The sequence below is a fragment of the Salvelinus fontinalis genome, chromosome 4 (genome assembly GCF_029448725.1).
Source record: "Salvelinus fontinalis isolate EN_2023a chromosome 4, ASM2944872v1, whole genome shotgun sequence".
NCBI classification, from domain to species: domain Eukaryota; kingdom Metazoa; phylum Chordata; class Actinopteri; order Salmoniformes; family Salmonidae; genus Salvelinus; species Salvelinus fontinalis.
In genome coordinates, this window is record NC_074668.1 from 2,678,644 (window position 1) to 2,699,461 (window position 20,818).

The 20,818-nt window shown below is 48.6% G+C and overlaps 1 protein-coding gene across 1 annotated transcript in view; it reads left to right on the top strand.

The window, feature by feature from the left end:
- fras1 (Fraser extracellular matrix complex subunit 1) overlaps positions 1-20,818 on the top strand; it is a 275,437-nt gene that overhangs the window by 206,734 nt on the left and 47,885 nt on the right. Inside the window, exons 46-51 of the mRNA XM_055918404.1 lie at positions 3,103-3,222; positions 7,935-8,114; positions 15,911-16,035; positions 17,497-17,637; positions 19,684-19,911; positions 20,568-20,681. Coding sequence (XP_055774379.1) covers positions 3,103-3,222; positions 7,935-8,114; positions 15,911-16,035; positions 17,497-17,637; positions 19,684-19,911; positions 20,568-20,681 — 908 coding nt within the window. The remainder of the gene's footprint in view (positions 1-3,102; positions 3,223-7,934; positions 8,115-15,910; positions 16,036-17,496; positions 17,638-19,683; positions 19,912-20,567; positions 20,682-20,818) is intronic.

Consider the following 20,818-nt stretch of genomic DNA (forward strand, 5'->3'; position numbering starts at 1 on the left):
TCGTGCTCATCAAATCATTCAGTGACCACTCGTGCCCTGTGAATGGAGGCATTGTCATCCTATGGGGGCATAGCCATGGTAGCCAAAATAATGGCCTGCCCATCATTTTTTTTATACATGAACTTAAGCATATGTGGGTGAATGGCCGTCCTCAGATCCTCAAAAGGTTCCACAGCTGCACCATCGAGAGCATCCTGACTGGTTAGATCGTATGGCAAATGCTCGGCCTCCGACCGCAAGACACTACAGAGGGTAGTGCGAACGACCCAGTACATCACTGGGGCCAAGCTTCCTGCCATCTAGGACCTCTATACCAGGCGGTGTCAGAGAGGAATGCCCTAAAAATTGTCAAAGACTCCAGCCACCCTAGTCATAGACTGTTCTCTCTGCTACCGCACTGCAAGAAGTACCGGAGCGCCAAGTCTAGGTCCAAGAGTGACTATTGCAGCAGGAAATGGCAGATTTTTTTATGGAATATATACATAGGCCCATATATACATATCAGCAACCATCACTCCTTTGTTCCAATGGTACGTTGTGTTAGCTAATCCAAGTTTATCATTTTAAAAGGCTAATTGATCAATAGAAAACCCTTTTGCAACTAAGTTAGCACAGCTGAAAACTGATTAAAGAAGCAATGAAACTGGCCTTCTTTAGACTAGGTGAGTATCTGGAGCATCGGCATTTGTGGGTTCGATTACAGGCTCAAAATGGCCAGAAACAAAGCACTTTCTTCTGAAACTCGTCAGTCTATTCTTGTTCTTAGAAATGAAGGCTATTCCGTACGAGAATTTGCAAAGAACCCAAAGCTCTCATAGAACGCTGTGTACTACTCCCTTCACAGAACAGCGCAAACTGTCTCTAACCAGAATATTTTTTATGCGCGAAGATATAGTCACTTGGCGGATATCCGATGTTGCCATGAAAACTTCTTCAGGCTAGGGTTTATTTTTCTCCACTTCTTGTCTGACTGATGTGCCCAAGGTAAACTGCCTTGAAATAATGTATGAGACTCCAAAGAAAAACCAACCAGAATTTTTTTTTTTTTAGAGCCCATGCTCTTTCAATGGAAAGCTATGGTTCCTATGCAATTCCAGCTCCCTGATTGCAATTCCTATGGCTTCCACTAGATGTCACTAACAGTCTTTGTTCAAGGTTTCAGGCTTGTTTCTTCCCAAACGAGGAAGAATTTTGAGTTTTGATACTGGGAGTCAGAGTTGGAAATCAGTCTGCGATGAAGAGGATTCGCACCTGCTAATTGTACTTTTCTATTGAACATACTTCTTTCCTTATGAAATATTATAGTTTAATGACATTTTAGGGTATCTGAGGATTTTATAGAAACGTATTTTGACTTGTTGTAACAAAGTTTAGCGGTAGCTTTTTGGATTCCTTTCTCTGCATTTTGAACGAGTGGATTACTCAAATCGATGGCACCAAATAAACAGATTTTTTGGGCTATAAAGAAGGATTTGATCTAACAAAACGACCATGCATGTTGTATCTGGAACCCTTGGGATTGCAAATCAGAGGAATATTATCAAAAAGTAAGTGAATATTTAATCGCTATTTGGGATTTTATGAAGCCTGTGCTGGTTGAAAAATATTTTATTGTGGGGCGTCGTCCTCAAACAGTCACATGGCATGCTTTCGCTGTAAAGCCTATTGTAAATCGGACAATGCAGTTAGATTTACAAGAATAGAATGTAAGCTTTTAACCGATATCAGACACTTGTATGTATCAAATGTTTAATATCCATATTTTCTATGATTATTTATTTGAATTGCGCGCCCTCCAATTTCACCGGAAGTTGTCGACAGGTGTCCCGCTGGCCAAGATACTCAGCTTTCCACACACCCTGCTTTTGCAGATCGGGGCTACCGTTCTCATAACAGACCGAATTGAATACAAATAATCACATTGGGTTCCCAAATGGGGACTTTACGTAACTCGGTACCCTACTTTGCGAGGCATTGGGGAAAACCTCCCTGGTCTTTGCCAGGCATTGGGGAAAACCTCCCTGGTCTTTGCCAGGCATTGGGGAAAACCTCCCTGGTCTTTGTGAGGCATTGGGGAAAACCTCTCTGGTCTTTGCCAGGCATTGGGGAAACCTCCCTGGTCTTTGTGAGGCATTGGGGGAAACCTCCCTGGTCTTTGTGAGGCATTGGGGAAAACCTCTCTGGTCTTTGCCAGGCATTGGGGAAAACCTCCCTGGTCTTTGTGAGGCATTGGGGAAAACCTCCCTGGTCTTTGCGAGGCATTGGGGAAAACCTCCCTGGTCTTTGTGAGGCATTGGGGAAAACCTCCCTGGTCTTTGTGAGGCATTGGGGAAAATCTCCCTGGTCTTTGTGAGGCATTGGAGAAAACCTCCCTGGTCTTTGTGAGGCATTGGGGAAAACCTCCCTGGTCTTTGTGAAGCATTGGAGAAAACCTCCCTGGTCTTTGTGAGGCATTGGGGAAAACCTCCCTGGTCTTTGTGAGGCATTGGGGAAAACCTCCCTGGTCTTTGTGAGGCATTGGGGAAACCCTCCCTGGTCTTTGTCGAGGCATTGGGAAAACCTATCTGGTCTTTGCCAGGCATTAGGAAAACCTCCCTGGTCTTTGCCAGGCATTGGAAAACCTCCCTGGTCTTTGTGAGGCATTGGGAAAACCTCCCTGGTCTTTGCCAGGCATTGGAAACCCTCCCTGGTCTTTGTGAGGTATTGGAAAACCTCCCTGGTCTATGTGAGGCATAGGGTCTGACAGTATAATGACTCCAAGATGTTGTCTGTATCATGTACACGTTACACATCATAGGGTCTTACAGGAGGCATGTATAGGTCTAAAAAGGACATAAAATGGCCTACCTTTCATCGTGATTTTCAGAAAGATCCCATTGAAGTTTCTATGTGAGAATTGCCAGAACAATCTGAGATACCAAATATATTTTCCCGCTTCCGCTGGCGTGGAATCGCCCTTGTTGACTGTGTCTGGGTGTATACAGAAGGCTAATGATCATTTCACTATCACGTTAGGTTCACCAAAATGACATGTGTGTCGCAGGCCTGTTGGACTAAGTTGAGTGATTTGACCCTAATATTGACTGTGTGTGTTTGTTGCAGGTCTGTTGGAGTACAGTCATGAAAAGGGAGATGAAGGAGGGTCCATCTCCTTTAAGTTCAACCTGGTGGATCCAGAGGGCAACAAACTGATCGACCAGTCTTTCTTCATCACTATACTAGGTAGGTACCAGTCTTTCTTCATCACTATACTAGGTAGGTACCAGTCTTTCTTCATCACTATACTAGGTAGGTACCAGTCTTTCTTCATCACTATACTAGGTAGGTACCAGTCCTTCTGCATCAGTGTACTAGGTAGGTACCAGTCCTTCTTCATCACTATACTAGGTAGGTACCAGTCCTTCTGCATCAGTGTACTAGGTAGGTACCAGTCTTTCTTCATCACTATACTAGGTAGGTACCAGTCCTTCTGCATCAGTGTACTAGGTAGGTACCAGTCTTTCTTCATCACTATACTAGGTAGGTACCAGTCCTTCTACATCAGTGTACTAGGTAGGTACCAGTCCTTCTGCATCAGTGTACTAGGTAGGTACCAGTCTTTCTTCATCACTATACTAGGTAGGTACCAGTCTGTCTACATCAGTGTACTAGGTAGGTACCAGTCCTTCTACATCAGTGTACTAGGTAGGTACCAGTCCTTCTACATCAGTGTACTAGGTAGGTACCAGTCTGTCTACATCAGTGTACTAGGTAGGTACCAGTCCTTCTACATCAGTGTACTAGGTAGGTACCAGTCCTTCTACATCAGTGTACTAGGTAGGTACCAGTCCTTCTGCATCAGTGTACTAGGTAGGTACCAGTCTTTCTTCATCACTATACTAGGTAGGTACCAGTCCTTCTGCATCAGTGTACTAGGTAGGTACCAGTCTTTCTTCATCACTATACTAGGTAGGTACCAGTCCTTCTACATCAGTGTACTAGGTAGGTACCAGTCCTTCTGCATCAGTGTACTAGGTAGGTACCAGTCTTTCTTCATCACTATACTAGGTAGGTACCAGTCTGTCTACATCAGTGTACTAGGTAGGTACCAGTCCTTCTACATCAGTGTACTAGGTAGGTACCAGTCCTTCTACATCAGTGTACTAGGTAGGTACCAGTCTGTCTACATCAGTGTACTAGGTAGGTACCAGTCCTTCTACATCAGTGTACTAGGTAGGTACCAGTCCTTCTACATCAGTGTACTAGGTAGGTACCAGTCTGTCTACATCAGTGTACTAGGTAGGTACCAGTCCTTCTGCATCAGTGTACTAGGTAGGTACCAGTCTTTCTTCATCACTATACTAGGTAGGTACCAGTCCTTCTGCATCAGTGTACTAGGTAGGTACCAGTCCTTCTACATCAGTGTACTAGGTAGGTACCAGTCCTTCTACATCAGTGTACTAGGTAGGTACCAGTCCTTCTGCATCAGTGTACTAGGTAGGTACCAGTCCTTCTACATCAGTGTACTAGGTAGGTACCAGTCTTTCTGCATCAGTGTACTAGGTAGGTACCAGTCTGTCAACATCAGTGTACTAGGTAGGTACCAGTCCTTCTGCATCAGTGTACTAGGTAGGTACCAGTCTGTCTACATCAGTGTACTAGGTAGGTACCAGTCCTTCTACGTCAGTATACTAGGTAGGTACCAGTCCTTCTACATCAGTGTACTAGGTAGGTACCAGTCTTTCTGCATCAGTGTACTAGGTAGGTACCAGTCTGTCAACATCAGTGTACTAGGTAGGTACCAGTCCTTCTACGTCAGTATACTAGGTAGGTACCAGTCCTTCTACATCAGTGTACTAGGTAGGTACCAGTCTTTCTGCATCAGTGTACTAGGTAGGTACCAGTCTGTCAACATCAGTGTACTAGGTAGGTACCAGTCCTTCTACGTCAGTATACTAGGTAGGTACCAGTCCTTCTACATCAGTGTACTAGGTAGGTACCAATCTTTCTGCATCAGTGTACTAGGTAGGTACCAGTCCTTCTACATCAGTGTACATCAGTGTACTAGGTAGGTACCAGTCCTTCTTCATCAGTATACTAGGTAGATAACTTTGTATGGTGTCCTCTTATGTAGGGAACACAGTACTGGCGATCAATTCAAAACAATCAGTGGCCAATTGTTGCTGGTAGTTGCTTACGAGCGGGGGCCTTCTTTCCTGATGCTGTCCTAAACCACCAGTGGTCTGTTCTAGGCTTTCTGTTCCCATGTGGTTGAAACATCTTCACTCTCAGGTTTTGATCTCTCCTTCTCTCTGTTATCTTCCTCCTCGCCTCCCCCTGTCCCCATGTCCCCCTGTCCCCATGTCCCCCTGTCCCCATGTTCCCCCTGTCCAAATGTTCCCCCTGTCCCCATGTTCCCCATGTTCCCCCTGTCCCCATGTTCCCCATGTTCCCCCGTCCCCATGATCCCCCTGTCCCCATGTTCCCCCTGTCCCCATGTTCCCCCCATCCCCATGTTCCCCCTGTCCTCATGTTCCCCCTGTCCCCATGTTCCCCCTGTCCCCATGTTCCCCCTGTCCCCATGTTCCTCCTGTCCCCATGTTCCTCCTGTCCCCATGTCCCCCTGTCCCCATGTTCCCCCCGTCCCCATGTTCCCCCTGTCCCCATGTCCCCCTGTCCCCATGTTCCCCCCGTCCCCATGTTCCCCCCGTCCCCATGTTCCCCCTGTCCCCATGTTCCCCCTGTCCCCATGTTCCCCCCGTCCCCATGTTCCCCCCGTCCCCCTGTCCCCATGTTCCCCCTGTCCCCATGTTCCCCCTGTCCCCATGTTCCCCCGTCCCCATGTTCCCCCTGTCCCCATGTTCCCCTGTCCCCATGTTCCCCCTGTCCCCATGTTCTCCCTGTCCCCATGTCCCCCTGTCCCCATGTTCCCCCTGTCCCCATGTCCCCCTGTCCCCATGTTCTCCCTGTCCCCATGTCCCCCTGTCCCCCTGTCCCCATGTTCCCCCTGTCCCCATGTTCTCCCAGTCCCCATGTTCCCCCTGTCCCCATGTTCCCCCCGTCCCCCCGTCCCCATGTTCCCCCTGTCCCCATGTTCTCCCTGTCCCCATGTCCCCCTGTCCCCATGTTCCCCCTGTCCCCATGTCCCCCTGTCCCCATGTTCTCCCTGTCCCCATGTCCCCCTGTCCCCCTGTCCCCATGTTCCCCCTGTCCCCATGTTCTCCCTGTCCCCATGTTCCCCCTGTCCCCATGTTCCCCCCGTCCCCATGTTCCCCCCGTCCCCATGTTCCCCCTGTCCCCATGTTCCCCCTGTCCCCATGTTCCCCCATCCCCATGTTCCCCCTGTCCTCATGTTCCCCCTGTCCCCATGTTCCCCCTGTCCCCATGTTCCCCCTGTCCCCATGTTCCTCCTGTCCCCATGTTCCTCCTGTCCCCATGTCCCCCTGTCCCCATGTTCCCCCCGTCCCCATGTTCCCCCTGTCCCCATGTCCCCCTGTCCCCATGTTCCCCCCGTCCCCATGTTCCCCCCGTCCCCATGTTCCCCCTGTCCCCATGTTCCCCCTGTCCCCATGTTCCCCCCGTCCCCATGTTCCCCCCGTCCCCCTGTCCCCATGTTCCCCCTGTCCCCATGTTCCCCCTGTCCCCATGTTCCCCCGTCCCCATGTTCCCCCTGTCCCCATGTTCCCCTGTCCCCATGTTCCCCCTGTCCCCATGTTCTCCCTGTCCCCATGTCCCCCTGTCCCCATGTTCCCCCTGTCCCCATGTCCCCCTGTCCCCATGTTCTCCCTGTCCCCATGTCCCCCTGTCCCCCTGTCCCCATGTTCCCCCTGTCCCCATGTTCTCCCTGTCCCCATGTTCCCCCTGTCCCCATGTTCCCCCCGTCCCCCCGTCCCCATGTTCCCCCTGTCCCCATGTTCTCCCTGTCCCCATGTCCCCCTGTCCCCATGTTCCCCCTGTCCCCATGTCCCCCTGTCCCCATGTTCTCCCTGTCCCCATGTCCCCCTGTCCCCCTGTCCCCATGTTCCCCCTGTCCCCATGTTCTCCCTGTCCCCATGTTCCCCCTGTCCCCATGTTCCCCCCGTCCCCATGTTCCCCCCGTCCCCATGTTCCCCCTGTCCCCATGTTCCCCCTGTCCCCATGTTCCCCTGTCCCCATGTTCCCCCTGTCCCCATGTTCTCCCTGTCCCCATGTCCCCCTGTCCCCATGTTCCCCCTGTCCCCATGTCCCCCTGTCCCCATGTTCTCCCTGTCCCCATGTCCCCCTGTCCCCCTGTCCCCATGTTCCCCCTGTCCCCATGTTCTCCCTGTCCCCATGTTCCCCCTGTCCCCATGTTCCCCCCGTCCCCCCGTCCCCATGTTCCCCCTGTCCCCATGTTCTCCCTGTCCCCATGTCCCCCTGTCCCCATGTTCCCCCTGTCCCCATGTCCCCCTGTCCCCATGTTCTCCCTGTCCCCATGTCCCCCTGTCCCCCTGTCCCCATGTTCCCCCTGTCCCCATGTTCTCCCTGTCCCCATGTTCCCCCTGTCCCCATGTTCCCCCCGTCCCCATGTTCCCCCTGTCCCCATGTTCCCCCCGTCCCCATGTTCCCCCTGTCCCCATGTTCCCCCCGTCCCCATGTTCCCCCTGTCCCCATGTTCCCCTGTCCCCATGTTCCCCCTGTCCCCATGTTCCCCCTGTCCCCATGTTCCCCCCGTCCCCATGTTCCTCCTGTCCCCATGTTCCCCCTGTCCCCATGTCCCCCTGTCCCCATGTTCTCCCTGTCCCCATGTCCCCATGTTCCCCCTGTCCCCATGGTCCCCCTGTCCCCATGTTCCCCCTGTCCCCATGTTCCCCCGTCCCCATGTTCCCATGTCCCCATGTCCCCATGTTCCCCCTGTCCCCATGTCCCCATGTTCCCATGTCCCCCCATCCCCAAGTCCCCATGTTCCCCCATCCCCATGTCCCCCTGTCCCACAGAGGACCACCTGCCCCCCTCTGTGGTAGTGAATAAGGGTCTTGTGTTGGATGAGAACACAGTGAAGAAGCTGACTACTCTCCAGCTGTCAGCTACAGACCAGGACAGTGAGCCTGGAGAACTGGTGTACCGCATCACCAAGCAGACTGCACTGGGACACCTGGAGCACGCCAGCACCCCAGGTACACACACACACACCTGGAGCACGCCAGCACCCCAGGTACACACACACACACACACACACCTGGAGCACGCCAGCACCCCAGGTACTACTGTTGGTGCTGTAGACACGCAAACATGTTTTAAATGTGCGTATAGGGCTGCCTGGTGTAATGGGAGGTGGGTAGTAGGGTAGTAGGGCAGATGACTGCCTGGTGTAAAGGGAGGTGGGTGGGTAGTAGGGCAGATGACTGAGTGTTTGGTATGACCCCAGAGGGAATCAAACCCATAATGAGTGTTTGGTATGACCCCAGAGGGAATCAAACCCATAATGAGTGTTTGGTATGACCCCAGAGGGAATCAAACCCATAATGAGTGTTTGGTATGACCCCAGAGGGAATCAAACCCATAATGAGTGTTTGGTATCATCCCAGAGGGAATCAAACCCATAATAAGTGTTTGGTATGACCCCAGAGGGAATCAAACCCATAATGAGTGTTTGGTATTGTTATGCTGGTGAATGAGGACCCAAAAGCGACTTAACAAAAACAGAGTCTTTATTCCAGTCTTAAACAAAACGGTACTCCAGGATATATCTTAGATGACACCTGCTCACACGCAGCATCTGTTGAAGGCAAAAACACGACAGGGCGGAACCAGGACACAGAACAGCAAACATCAAACAAAGATCCGACAAGGACAGAAGCGGAAAACAGAGGGAGAAATAGGAACTCTAATCAGAGGGCAAAATAGGGGACAGGTGTGAAAGATAAATGAGGTAGTTAGGAAAATGAGGAACAGCTGGGAGCAGGAACGGAACGATAGAGAGAGAGCGAGAGAGGAAGAGAGGGAGGGGAAGAGAGAGGAATAGAAAGAGGGAAAGAACCTACTAAGACCAGCAGAGGGAGACAAATGGAAGGGAAGCACAGGGACAAGACATGATAATCAAATGACAAAACATGACAGTACCCCCCCACTCACCGAGCGCCTCCTGGCGCACTCGAGGAGGAACCCTGGCGGCAACGGAGGAAATCATCAATCAACGAACGGTCCAGAACGTCCCGAGATGGAACCCAACTCCTCTCCTCAGGACCGTAACCCTCCCAATCCACTAAGTACTGGTAACCACGTCCCCGAGAACGCATGTCCATGATCTTCCGTACCTTGTAAATAGGTGCGCCCTCGACAAGGACGGGAGGGGGGGAGGGAAGACGAACGGGAGCGCGAAGAAAAGGCTTGACACAAGAGACATGGAAGACAGGGTGGACGCGACGAAGATGTCGCGGAAGAAGCAGTCGCACAGCGACAGGATTGACGACCTGAGAGACACGGAACGGACCAATGAACCGCGGAGTCAACTTGCGAGAAGCTGTCGTAAGGGGAAGGTTACGAGTGGAAAGCCACACTCTCTGACCGCGACAATACCTAGGACTCTTAATCCTACGTTTATTGGCGGCTCTCACAGTCTGCGCCCTGTAACGGCAAAGTGCAGACCTGACCCTCCTCCAAGTGCGCTCACAACGTTGGACAAAAGCCTGAGCGGAGGGAACGCTGGACTCGGCGAGCTGGGACGAGAACAGAGGAGGCTGGTAACCAAGACTACTCTGAAACGGAGATAGCCCGGTAGCAGACGAAGGAAGCGAGTTGTGAGCGTACTCAGCCCAGGGGAGCTGTTCTGCCCAAGACGCAGGGTTTCGAAACGAAAGGCTGCGTAAAATGCGACCAATCGACTGATTGGCCCTTTCTGCTTGACCGTTAGACTGGGGATGAAACCCGGAAGAGAGACTGACGGAAGCACCGATCAAACGACAGAACTCCCTCCAAAACTGTGACGTGAATTGCGGACCTCTGTCTGAAACGGCGTCTAACGGGAGGCCATGAATTCTGAACACATTCTCAATGATGATTTGTGCCGTCTCCTTAGCGGAAGGAAGCTTAGCGAGGGGAATGAAATGTGCCGCCTTAGAGAACCTATCGATAACCGTAAGAATCACAGTCTTCCCCGCAGACGAAGGCAGACCGGTAATAAAGTCTAAGGCGATGTGAGACCATGGTCGAGAAGGAATGGGAAGCGGTCTGAGACGACCGGCAGGAGGAGAGTTACCTGACTTAGTCTGCGCGCAGTCCGAACAAGCAGCCACGAAACGACGCGTGTCCCGCTCCTGAGTAGGCCACCAAAACCGCTGGCGAATAGAAGCAAGCGTACCCCGAACACCGGGGTGGCCAGCTAACTTGGCAGAATGAGCCCACTGAAGAACAGCCAGACGAGTAGAGACAGGAACAAACAGAAGGTTACTAGGACAAGCGCGCGGCGACGCAGTGTGAGTGAGCGCTTGCTTTACCTGTCTCTCAATTCCCCAGACAGTCAACCCGACAACACGCCCTTCAGGGAGAATCCCCTCGGGGTCGGTAGAAACCACAGAAGAACTAAAGAGACGGGATAAGGCATCAGGCTTGGTGTTCTTATTTCCCGGGCGATAGGAAATCACGAACTCAAAACGAGCGAAAAACAACGCCCAACGAGCTTGACGTGCATTAAGTCGTTTGGCAGAACGGATATACTCAAGGTTCTTATGGTCAGTCCAAACGACAAAAGGAACGGTCGCCCCCTCCAACCACTGTCGCCATTCGCCTATGGCTAAGCGGATAGCGAGCAGTTCGCGGTTACCCACATCATAGTTGCGTTCCGATGGCGACAGGCGATGAGAAAAGTAAGCGCAAGGATGAACCTTATCGTCAGACTGGAAGCGCTGGGACAGAATGGCTCCCACGCCCACCTCTGAAGCGTCAACCTCGACAATAAATTGTTTAGTGACGTCAGGAGTAACAAGGATAGGAGCGGATGTAAAACGCTTCTTGAGGAGATCAAAAGCTCCCTGGGCGGAACCGGACCACTTAAAGCAAGTCTTGACAGAAGTCAGAGCTGTGAGAGGGGCAGCCACTTGACCGAAATTACGAATGAAACGCCGATAGAAATTAGCGAAACCGAGAAAACGCTGCAACTCGACACGTGACTTAGGAACGGGCCAATCGCTGACAGCCTGGACCTTAGCGGGATCCATCTGAATGCCTTCAGCGGAAATAACAGAACCAAGAAAAGTGACAGAGGAGACATGAAAGGCGCACTTCTCAGCCTTCACGTAGAGACAATTCTCTAAAAGGCGCTGGAGTACACGTCGAACGTGCTGAACATGAATCTCGAGTGACGATGAAAAAATCAGGATATCGTCAAGGTAAACGAAAACAAAGATGTTCAGCATGTCTCTCAGTACATCATTAACTAATGCCTGAAAGACAGCTGGAGCATTAGAGAGACCGAACGGCAGAACCCGGTATTCAAAATGCCCTAACGGAGTGTTAAACGCCGTTTTCCACTCGTCCCCCTCTCTGATGCGTACGAGATGGTAAGCGTTACGAAGGTCCAACTTAGTAAAGAACCTGGCTCCCTGCAGCATCTCAAAGGCTGACGACATAAGGGGAAGCGGATAACGATTCTTAACCGTTATGTCATTCAGCCCTCGATAATCCACGCAGGGGCGCAGAGTACCGTCCTTCTTCTTAACAAAGAAAAACCCCGCTCCGGCGGGAGAGGAAGAAGGCACCACGGTACCGGCGTCGAGAGAAACAGACAGATAATCCTCGAGAGCCTTACGTTCGGGAGCCGACAGAGAGTATAGTCTACCCCGAGGGGGAGTGGTCCCCGGAAGGAGATCAATACAACAATCATACGACCGGTGAGGAGGAAGAGAGTTGGCTCTGGACCGACTGAAGACCGTGCGTAGATCATGATATTCCTCCGGCACTCCTGTCAAATCCCCAGGTTCCTCCTGAGTAGAGGGGACACAAGAAACAGGAGGGATAGCAGACATTAAACACTTCACATGACAAGAAACGTTCCAGGATAGGATAGAATTACTAGACCAATTAATAGAAGGATTATGACATACTAGCCAGGGATGACCCAAAACAACAGGTGTAAAAGGTGAACGAAAAATCAAAAAGGAAATGGTCTCACTGTGGTTACCAGATACTGTGAGGGTTAAAGGTAGTGTCTCACATCTGATACTGGGGAGAGAACTACCATCTAAGGCGAACATGGGCGTGGGCCTCCCTAACTGTCTGAGAGGAATGTCATGTTTCCGAGCCCATGCTTCATCCATAAAACAACCCTCAGCCCCAGAGTCTATCAAGGCACTGCAGGAAGCAGCCGAACCGGTCCAGCGTAGATGGACCGACAAGGTAGTACAGGATCTTGATGGAGAGACCTGAGTAGTAGCGCTCACCAGTAGCCCTCCGCTTACTGATGAGCTCTGGCTTTTACTGGACATGACATGACAAAATGTCCAGCAGAACCGCAATAGAGACAAAGGCGGTTGGTGATTCTCCGTTCCCTCTCCTTAGTCGAGATGCGAATACCTCCCAGCTGCATGGGCTCAGTCTCTGAGCTGATGGGAGAAGATGGTTGAGATGCGGAGAGGGGAAACACCGTTAACGCGAGCTCTCTTCCACGAGCTCGGTGACGAAGATCTACCCGTCGTTCTATGCGGATGGCGAGTGCAATCAAAGAGTCCACGCTGGAAGGAACCTCCCGAGAGAGAATCTCATCCTTAACCTCAGCGTGAAGTCCCTCCAGAAAACGAGCGAGCAACGCCGGCTCGTTCCAGTCACTGGATGCAGCAAGAGTGCGAAACTCTATAGAGTAATCCGTTATGGATCGATCACCTTGACATAGGGAAGCCAGGACCCTGGAAGCCTCCTTCCCAAAAACTGAACGATCAAAAACCCGTATCATCTCCTCTTTAAAGTTCTGATATTCGTTAGTACACTCAGCCCTTGCCTCCCAGATAGCTGTGCCCCACTCCCGAGCCCGACCAGTAAGGAGTGATATGACGTAGGCGATCCGAGCTCTCTCTCGTGAGTATGTGTTGGGCTGGAGAGAAAACACAATATCACACTGGGTGAGAAAGGAGCGGCACTCAGTGGGTTGCCCCGAGTAACATGGTGGGTTATTAACCCTAGGTTCCGAAGACTCGGAAGACCAGGAAGTAACAGGTGGCACGAGACGAAGACTCTGAAACTGTCCTGAGAGGTTGGAAACCTGAGCGGCCAGGGTCTCAACGGCATGACGAGCAGCAGACAATTCCTGCTCGTGTCTGCCGAGCATTGCTCCCTGGATCTCGATGGCAGTGTTGCGAGAATCCGTAGTCGCTGGGTCCATTGTGGTCGGATCTTTCTGTTATGCTGGTGAATGAGGACCCAAAAGCGACTTAACAAAAACAGAGTCTTTATTCCAGTCTTAAACAAAACGGTACTCCAGGATATATCTTAGATGACACCTGCTCACACGCAGCATCTGTTGAAGGCAAAAACACGACAGGGCGGAACCAGGACACAGAACAGCAAACATCAAACAAAGATCCGACAAGGACAGAAGCGGAAAACAGAGGGAGAAATAGGAACTCTAATCAGAGGGCAAAATAGGGGACAGGTGTGAAAGATAAATGAGGTAGTTAGGAAAATGAGGAACAGCTGGGAGCAGGAACGGAACGATAGAGAGAGAGCGAGAGAGGAAGAGAGGGAGGGGAAGAGAGAGGAATAGAAAGAGGGAAAGAACCTACTAAGACCAGCAGAGGGAGACAAATGGAAGGGAAGCACAGGGACAAGACATGATAATCAAATGACAAAACATGACAGGTATGACCCCAAAGGGAATCAAACCCATAATGAGTGTTTGGTATGACCCCAGAGGGAATCAATCCCATAATGAGTGTTTGGTATGAACCCAGAGGGAATCAATCCCATAATGAGTGTTTGGTATGACCCCAGAGGGAATCAAACCCATAATGAGTGTTTGGTATGACCCCAGAGGGAATCAAACCCATAATGAGTGTTTGGTATGACCCCAGAGGGAATCAATCCCATAATGAGTGTTTGGTATGACCCCAGAGGGAATCAATCCCATAATGAGTGTTTGGTATGATCCCAGAGGGAATCAAACCCATAATGAGTGTTTGGTATGACCCCAGAGGGAATCAATCCCATAATGAGTGTTTGGTATGACCCCAGAGGGAATCAATCCCATAATGAGTGTTTGGTATGATCCCAGAGGGAATCAAACCCATAATGAGTGTTTGGTATGACCCCAAAGGGAATCAAACCCATAATGAGTGTTTGGTATGACCCCAGAGGGAATCAATCCCATAATGAGTGTTTGGTATGATCCCAGAGGGAATCAAACTCATAATGAGTGTTTGGTATGACCCCAGAGGGAATCAAACCCATAATGAGTGTTTGGTATGACCCCAGAGGGAATCAAACCCATAATGAGTGTTTGGTATGACCCCAGAGGGAATCAATCCCATAATGAGTGTTTGGTATGACCCCAGAGGGAATCAATCCCATAATGAGTGTTTGGTATGATCCCAGAGGGAATCAATCCCATAATGAGTGTTTGGTATGACCCCAAAGGGAATCAAACCCATAATGAGTGTTTGGTATGACCCCAGAGGGAATCAAACCCATAATAAGTGTTTGGTTTGACCCCAAAGGGAATCAAACCCATAATGAGTGTTTGGTATGATCCCAGAGGGAATCAAACCCATAATGAGTGTTTGGTATGATCCCAGAGGGAATCAAACCCATAATGAGTGTTTGGTATGACCCCAAAGGGAATCAAACCCATAATGAGTGTTTGGTATTACCCCAAAGGGAATCAAACCCATAATGAGTGTTTGGTATGACCCCAAAGGGAATCAAACCCATAATGAGTGTTTGGTATGACCCCAGAGGGAATCAATCCCATAATGAGTGTTTGGTATGACCCCAGAGGGAATCAAACCCCTAATGAGTGTTTGGTATGATCCCAGAGGGAATCAAACCCATAATGAGTGTTTGGTATGACCCCAAAGGGAATCAAACCCATAATGAGTATTTGGTATGACCCCAAAGGGAATCAAACCCATAATGAGTGTTTGGTATGATCCCAGAGGGAATCAAACCCATAATGACTGTTTGGTATGACCCCAGAGGGAATCAAACCCATAATGAGTGTTTGGTATGACCCCAAAGGGAATCAAACCCATAATGAGTGTTTGGTATGACCCCAGAGGGAATCAAACCCATAATGAGTGTTTGGTATGACCCCAGAGGGAATCAAACCCATAATGAGTGTTTGGTATGACCCCAGAGGGAATCAAACCCATAATGAGTGTTTGGTATGACCCCAGAGGGAATCAAACCCATAATGAGTGTTTGGTATGACCCCAGAGGGAATCAAACCCATAATGAGTGTTTGGTATGATCCCACAGGGAATCAAACCCATAATGAGTGTTTGGTATGACCCCAGAGGGAATCAAACCCATAATGAGTGTTTGGTATGATCCCAGAGGGAATCAAACCCATAATGAGTGTTTGGTATGACCCCAGAGGGAATCAATCCCATAATGCGTGTTTGGTATGACCCCAGAGGGAATCAATCCCTTAATGCGTGTTTGGTATGACCCCAGAGGGAATCAAACCCATAATGAGTGTTTGGTATGACCCCAGAGGGAATCAATCCCATAATGAGTGTTTGGTATGACCCCAGAGGGAATCAATCCCATAATGAGTGTTTGGTATCATCCCAGAGGGAATCAAACCCATAATGAGTGTTTGGTATGACCCCAGAGGGAATCAAACCCATGATCATGGCATTGCACTCTTTACCAAAACAGGATTAGTATGAAAATGTGTTTTCTTACACATCAAGTTTTACAAAGCTATTTCAACTATTAATGCTAATGGTTAATGCTAATAAATGCTAACTTCCTCCCGCTACAGGAAGCCGCATTACTTCCTTTTCCCAGGCTGACCTGGCTTCACGTAGCATCCAGTACGTTCACACCAGCGAAGAAGAGAAGCCCACAGATGAGTTCTCATTCATAGTGTCTGACGGGGTTAATGAGGTACACACACACACACACACACACACACACACGCACACACACTTGTATGCACACCCAAGGCTACACACACAACAAAAAAACACACGCATGGACGCACACACACACACACACACACACACACACACACACACACACACACACACACACACACACACACACACACACACACACACACACACACACACACACTGGGCATAATGGCTCTCTCTAATGAGAAGCGCTTGGGTAAACATGTGAAAAGGTTATCTGGCCTTCACGACTGGCTAACTGCTGTGTGTGTTGTCTATACGTTATATTCAGGTTGTCTATACGTTATATTCAGGTTGTCCATACGGTTATATTCAGGTTGTCCATACGTTATATTCAGGTTGTCCATACGTTATATTCAGGTTGTCCATACGTTATATTCAGGTTGTCCATACGTTATATTCAGGTTGTCTATACGGTTATATTCAGGTTGTCTATACGTTATATTCAGGTTGTCTATACGTTATATTCAGGTTGTCCATACGGTTATATTCAGGTTGTCCATACGTTATATTCAGGTTGTCCATACGTTATATTCAGGTTGTCCATACGTTATATTCAGGTTGTCCATACGTTATATTCATTCAGGTTGTCTATACGTTATGTTCAGGTTGTCCATATGGTTATATTCAGGTTGTCCATACATTATATTCAGGTTGTCCATACGTTATATTCAGGTTGTCCATACGTTATATTCAGGTTGTCCATGTTATATTCAGGTTGTTCATACGTTATATTCAGGTTGTCCATTCGTTATATTCAGGTTGTCCATACGTTATATTCAGGTTGTCCATTCGTTATATTCAGGTTGTCCATATGTTATATTCAGGTTGTCCATACGTTATATTCAGGTTGTCTATACGTTATATTCAGGTTGTTCATACGTTATATTCAGGTTGTCCATATGTTATGTTCAGGTTGTCCATATGGTTATATTCAGGTTGTCTATACGTTATATTCAGGTTGTTCATACGTTATATTCAGGTTGTCCATATGTTATATTCAGGTTGTCCATACGGTTATATTCAGGTTGTCTATACGTTATATTCAGGTTGTTCATACGTTATATTCAGGTTGTCCATACGTTATGTTGAGGTTGTTCATACGTTATGTTCAGGTTGTCTGTATGGTTATATTCAGGTTGTCCATACGTTATATTCAGGTTGTCTATACGTTATATTCAGGTTGTCTATACGTTATATTCAGGTTGTCCATACGTTATATTCAGGTTGTCCTTAGGTAGATAACAGGTGTCTAGGTAGATAACAGGTGTCTGTAGGTAGATAACAGTGTTCTGCATGGTGTCTAGGTAGATAACAGGTGTCTTTAGGTAGATGACAGTGTTCTGTACGGTGTCTTTAGGTAGATAACAGGTGTCTAGGTAGATAACAGGTGTCTTCAGGTAGATGACAGTGTTCTGTACGGTGTCTTTAGGTTGCCCAGACGTTCTACATCACCATCCGGCCGGTGGATGACTCCCTCCCCCTGCTGGTGGTTCCTGGGATGAGGGTTCAGGAAGGGGTCAGGAAGACCATCACTGAGTTTGAACTGAAGGCCACGGACGCTGACACAGAGGTGGAGTAGGACAGGCTGTCTGATCATTCACTATACACCGTCCGTGTTCACTAGCAGTAAGCTTAGCTAAACTACAGTGCCGTGAAAAAGTATTTTCTGTATTTTGGCATATTTTTGATCCTGAATGTTATCAGATCTTCAACCCAAACGTAATATTAGATAAAGGGAACCTGAGTAAACAATAAAAAATAAAAAAATCTAATAAATCGTATTTGATTTATTTAATTAACAAAGTAATGTTGAGGAATATTGGCCAAACTGTAGCATGCAGAACTGGTTTGCCTCAGTGACATTTGTGGGTTTTCAAACTGCTCGTTTCACAACATATCAATTGGGATTTAGGTCTGGACTTTGACTAGGCCATTCCAAGACGTCAAATTTGTTGCTTTTTAGCCATTTTCATGTGGACTTGATTGTGTGTTTTGGATCATTGTCTTGCTGCGTGACCCAGCTGGGCTTCAGCTTCAGCTCACAGACGGATGAGCCTGATATTCTCCTGTAGAATTATCTGATACAGAGTAGAATTCATGGTTCATTCAATGATGGCAACTGGTCCAGGTCCTGAAGGCAGCAAAGCATCCCCAAACCATCTCTACTACCATCACCTTGCTTGCCCGTTGGTGAGAGTTTTTCACTGTGGAATAACGGCAGGCATAATGGGACTCATATCGTCCAAAAAAGTTTACTCAAATTTGTCGAGAAGCACCTGGATGATCATCAAGACTCTTGGAAGAATGTTTGATAGACAGATGAGTCAAAAGTATCTCTTTTTGGACGACGTATTAGGACATTCAGGATCAAAAATATGCAAAAGTCGAGACATTTAGAAAATGGGGGCAAATACTTTTTCACTGCACTGTAGCAAAAAGATAGACCCGGACAGCAACAGAACAGAATGGCATTGTCACTAGGTCACGGCGATGACGTCAACATATTGTATGGCTTTATTGGCTAAACAGTTGGTTGCTGTGGCGACTAGAAGAGAACAAAGGCGTCTAGTTTCAAGCTCCTTTTATTATGCTAAGTCAAGGTAACTTTCAGTTTAAATATTACACTATTAGCATCGACAAGGTGGAGGGTAAAGTTGTCACCCTCAGTAATATAGCCATGATGGAATTCTTAATGGTATCACAAAAGTGTAATATAGTGTACGTTGAGTGTGTAAAAACATTAGGAACGCTAATATTGAGTTACAACCCCTCCCTTTTCGCCCTCAGAACAGCCTAAATTCGCCAGGGCGTGGACTCTGCAAGGTGTCGAAAGCGTTCCACAGGGATGCTGGCCCCGTGTTGAATCCAATGCTTCCCACAGTTGTGTCAAGTTGGCTGGATGTCCGTTGGGTCGTGGACCATTCTTGATACACACGGGAAAACTGTTGTTTCAGCAGCGTTGCAGTTCTTGACACTCAAACCGGTGCAGCCTCTGCACCAACTACCGTACCCCGTTCAAAGGCACCTACTACCATACCCCGTTCAATGGCACCTACTACCGTACCCCGTTCAAAGACACTTAAATCTTTTGTCTTTCACCCTCTGAATGACACACATACACAATCAATGTCTCAATTATCTCCAGCCTTCTTTAACCTGTCTGCTCCCCTTCATCTACACTGATTGAAGTGGATTTAACAAGTACCATCAATAAGGGATCATAGATTTACCCTGTATTCACCTGGTCAGTCTATGTCATGGAAAGAGCAGATGTTTTGCATACTCATTGTATATATTCAGCTGCTTCCGGTCTGTCATTGCAACTCAATGTAAACCAAACCAACCCATCTTAGATGTTAGGTCCCCCTATATGAGGGACTTTGAGCGGTTGTGGACCGGTCCAGACTGACATTTTTGTGAACGGTGTAGAGTCCCGTGCCTTATAGTGGAAGAAATCCAACCTGTCTGCTCTCTGTTTCCACCCTGCAGAGCTGACTTGAAGTGTCAGGTTTCAGACCCCACATTAGCGTAAGGAAGTGACGGTGTTCCCGATGTTTTACACACTCAGTGTATATTATATATCATAACATATTGACGCTAAAATGTCTCCCTCCAGGAGGAGTCCATCACCTTCACCGTAGTCCAGGCCCCCCGTCACGGCACCATGGAGCGGACCAACAACGGACAGAACTACCGTCAGACCAGCAGCTTCACCATGGATGACGTCTACCAGAACAGAATCAGCTACAACCACGATGGATCCAACTCACTGAAGGACAGATTCACCTTCACTGTAGCTGACGGGACTAACGTCTTCTTTATGGTGGAGGAGGCAGGCAAGAAGGTGAGGGGAGGAGGGGGTGTCTCTCTCTCTCTATCTCTCTCACTGTCTCTCTGTGTGTCTCTCTCTCTGTCTCTCTGTCTCTCTCTCTCTGTGGCTCTCTGTGTGTTTCTCTCTCTCTGTCGATTCAATTCAAGGTCTTTATTGGCATGGGAAGCATATGTTAACAAGTGAAGTAGATAATATACAAAAGTGAAGTAAACAATAAAAATGAATAGTGAACATTACACTCACAGAAGTTCCAAAAGAATAAAGACATTACAAATGTCGTATTATGTATATATACAGTGTTGTAAGTCTCTGTCTCTTTGTGCCTCTATCTTTGTGTATCTCTCTGTATCTCTCTGTATCTCTCTGTATCTCTCTCTCTCTGTATCTCTCTCTCTCTCTCTCTCTCCCTCTCTCTCTCTCTCTGTATCTCTCTCTCTCTGTATCTCTGTATCTCTCTCTCTCTCTCTCCCTCTCTCTCTCTCTCTCTCTCTCTGTATATCTCTCTCTCTGTATCTCTGTATCTCTCTCGCTCTCTCGCTCTCTCTCTCTCTCTCTCTCTCTCTCTCTCTCGCTCTCTCTTTCTCTCGCTCTCTCCCCCCTCTCTCTCTTTCTCTCTCTCTCTCTCTGACATTTCATAAATCCCTCGTCCTGCCTTTGTCATTGTGTAGGTGTTGACTGCTGCACCCCAGAAGTTTATGATAGACATTCTGCCTGTTGATGATGGAGCACCTCGTATCGTCATGAACCTGGGTCTGCAGTGGCTGGAGTACACGGACAACAAGGTAAACAGGCTGGGTCTGCAGTGGCTGGAGGACACGGACAACAAGCTAAACACAGGCTGGGTCTGCAGTGGCTGGAGGACACAGACAACAAGCTAAACACAGGCTGGGTCTGCAGTGGCTGGAGTACACAGACAACA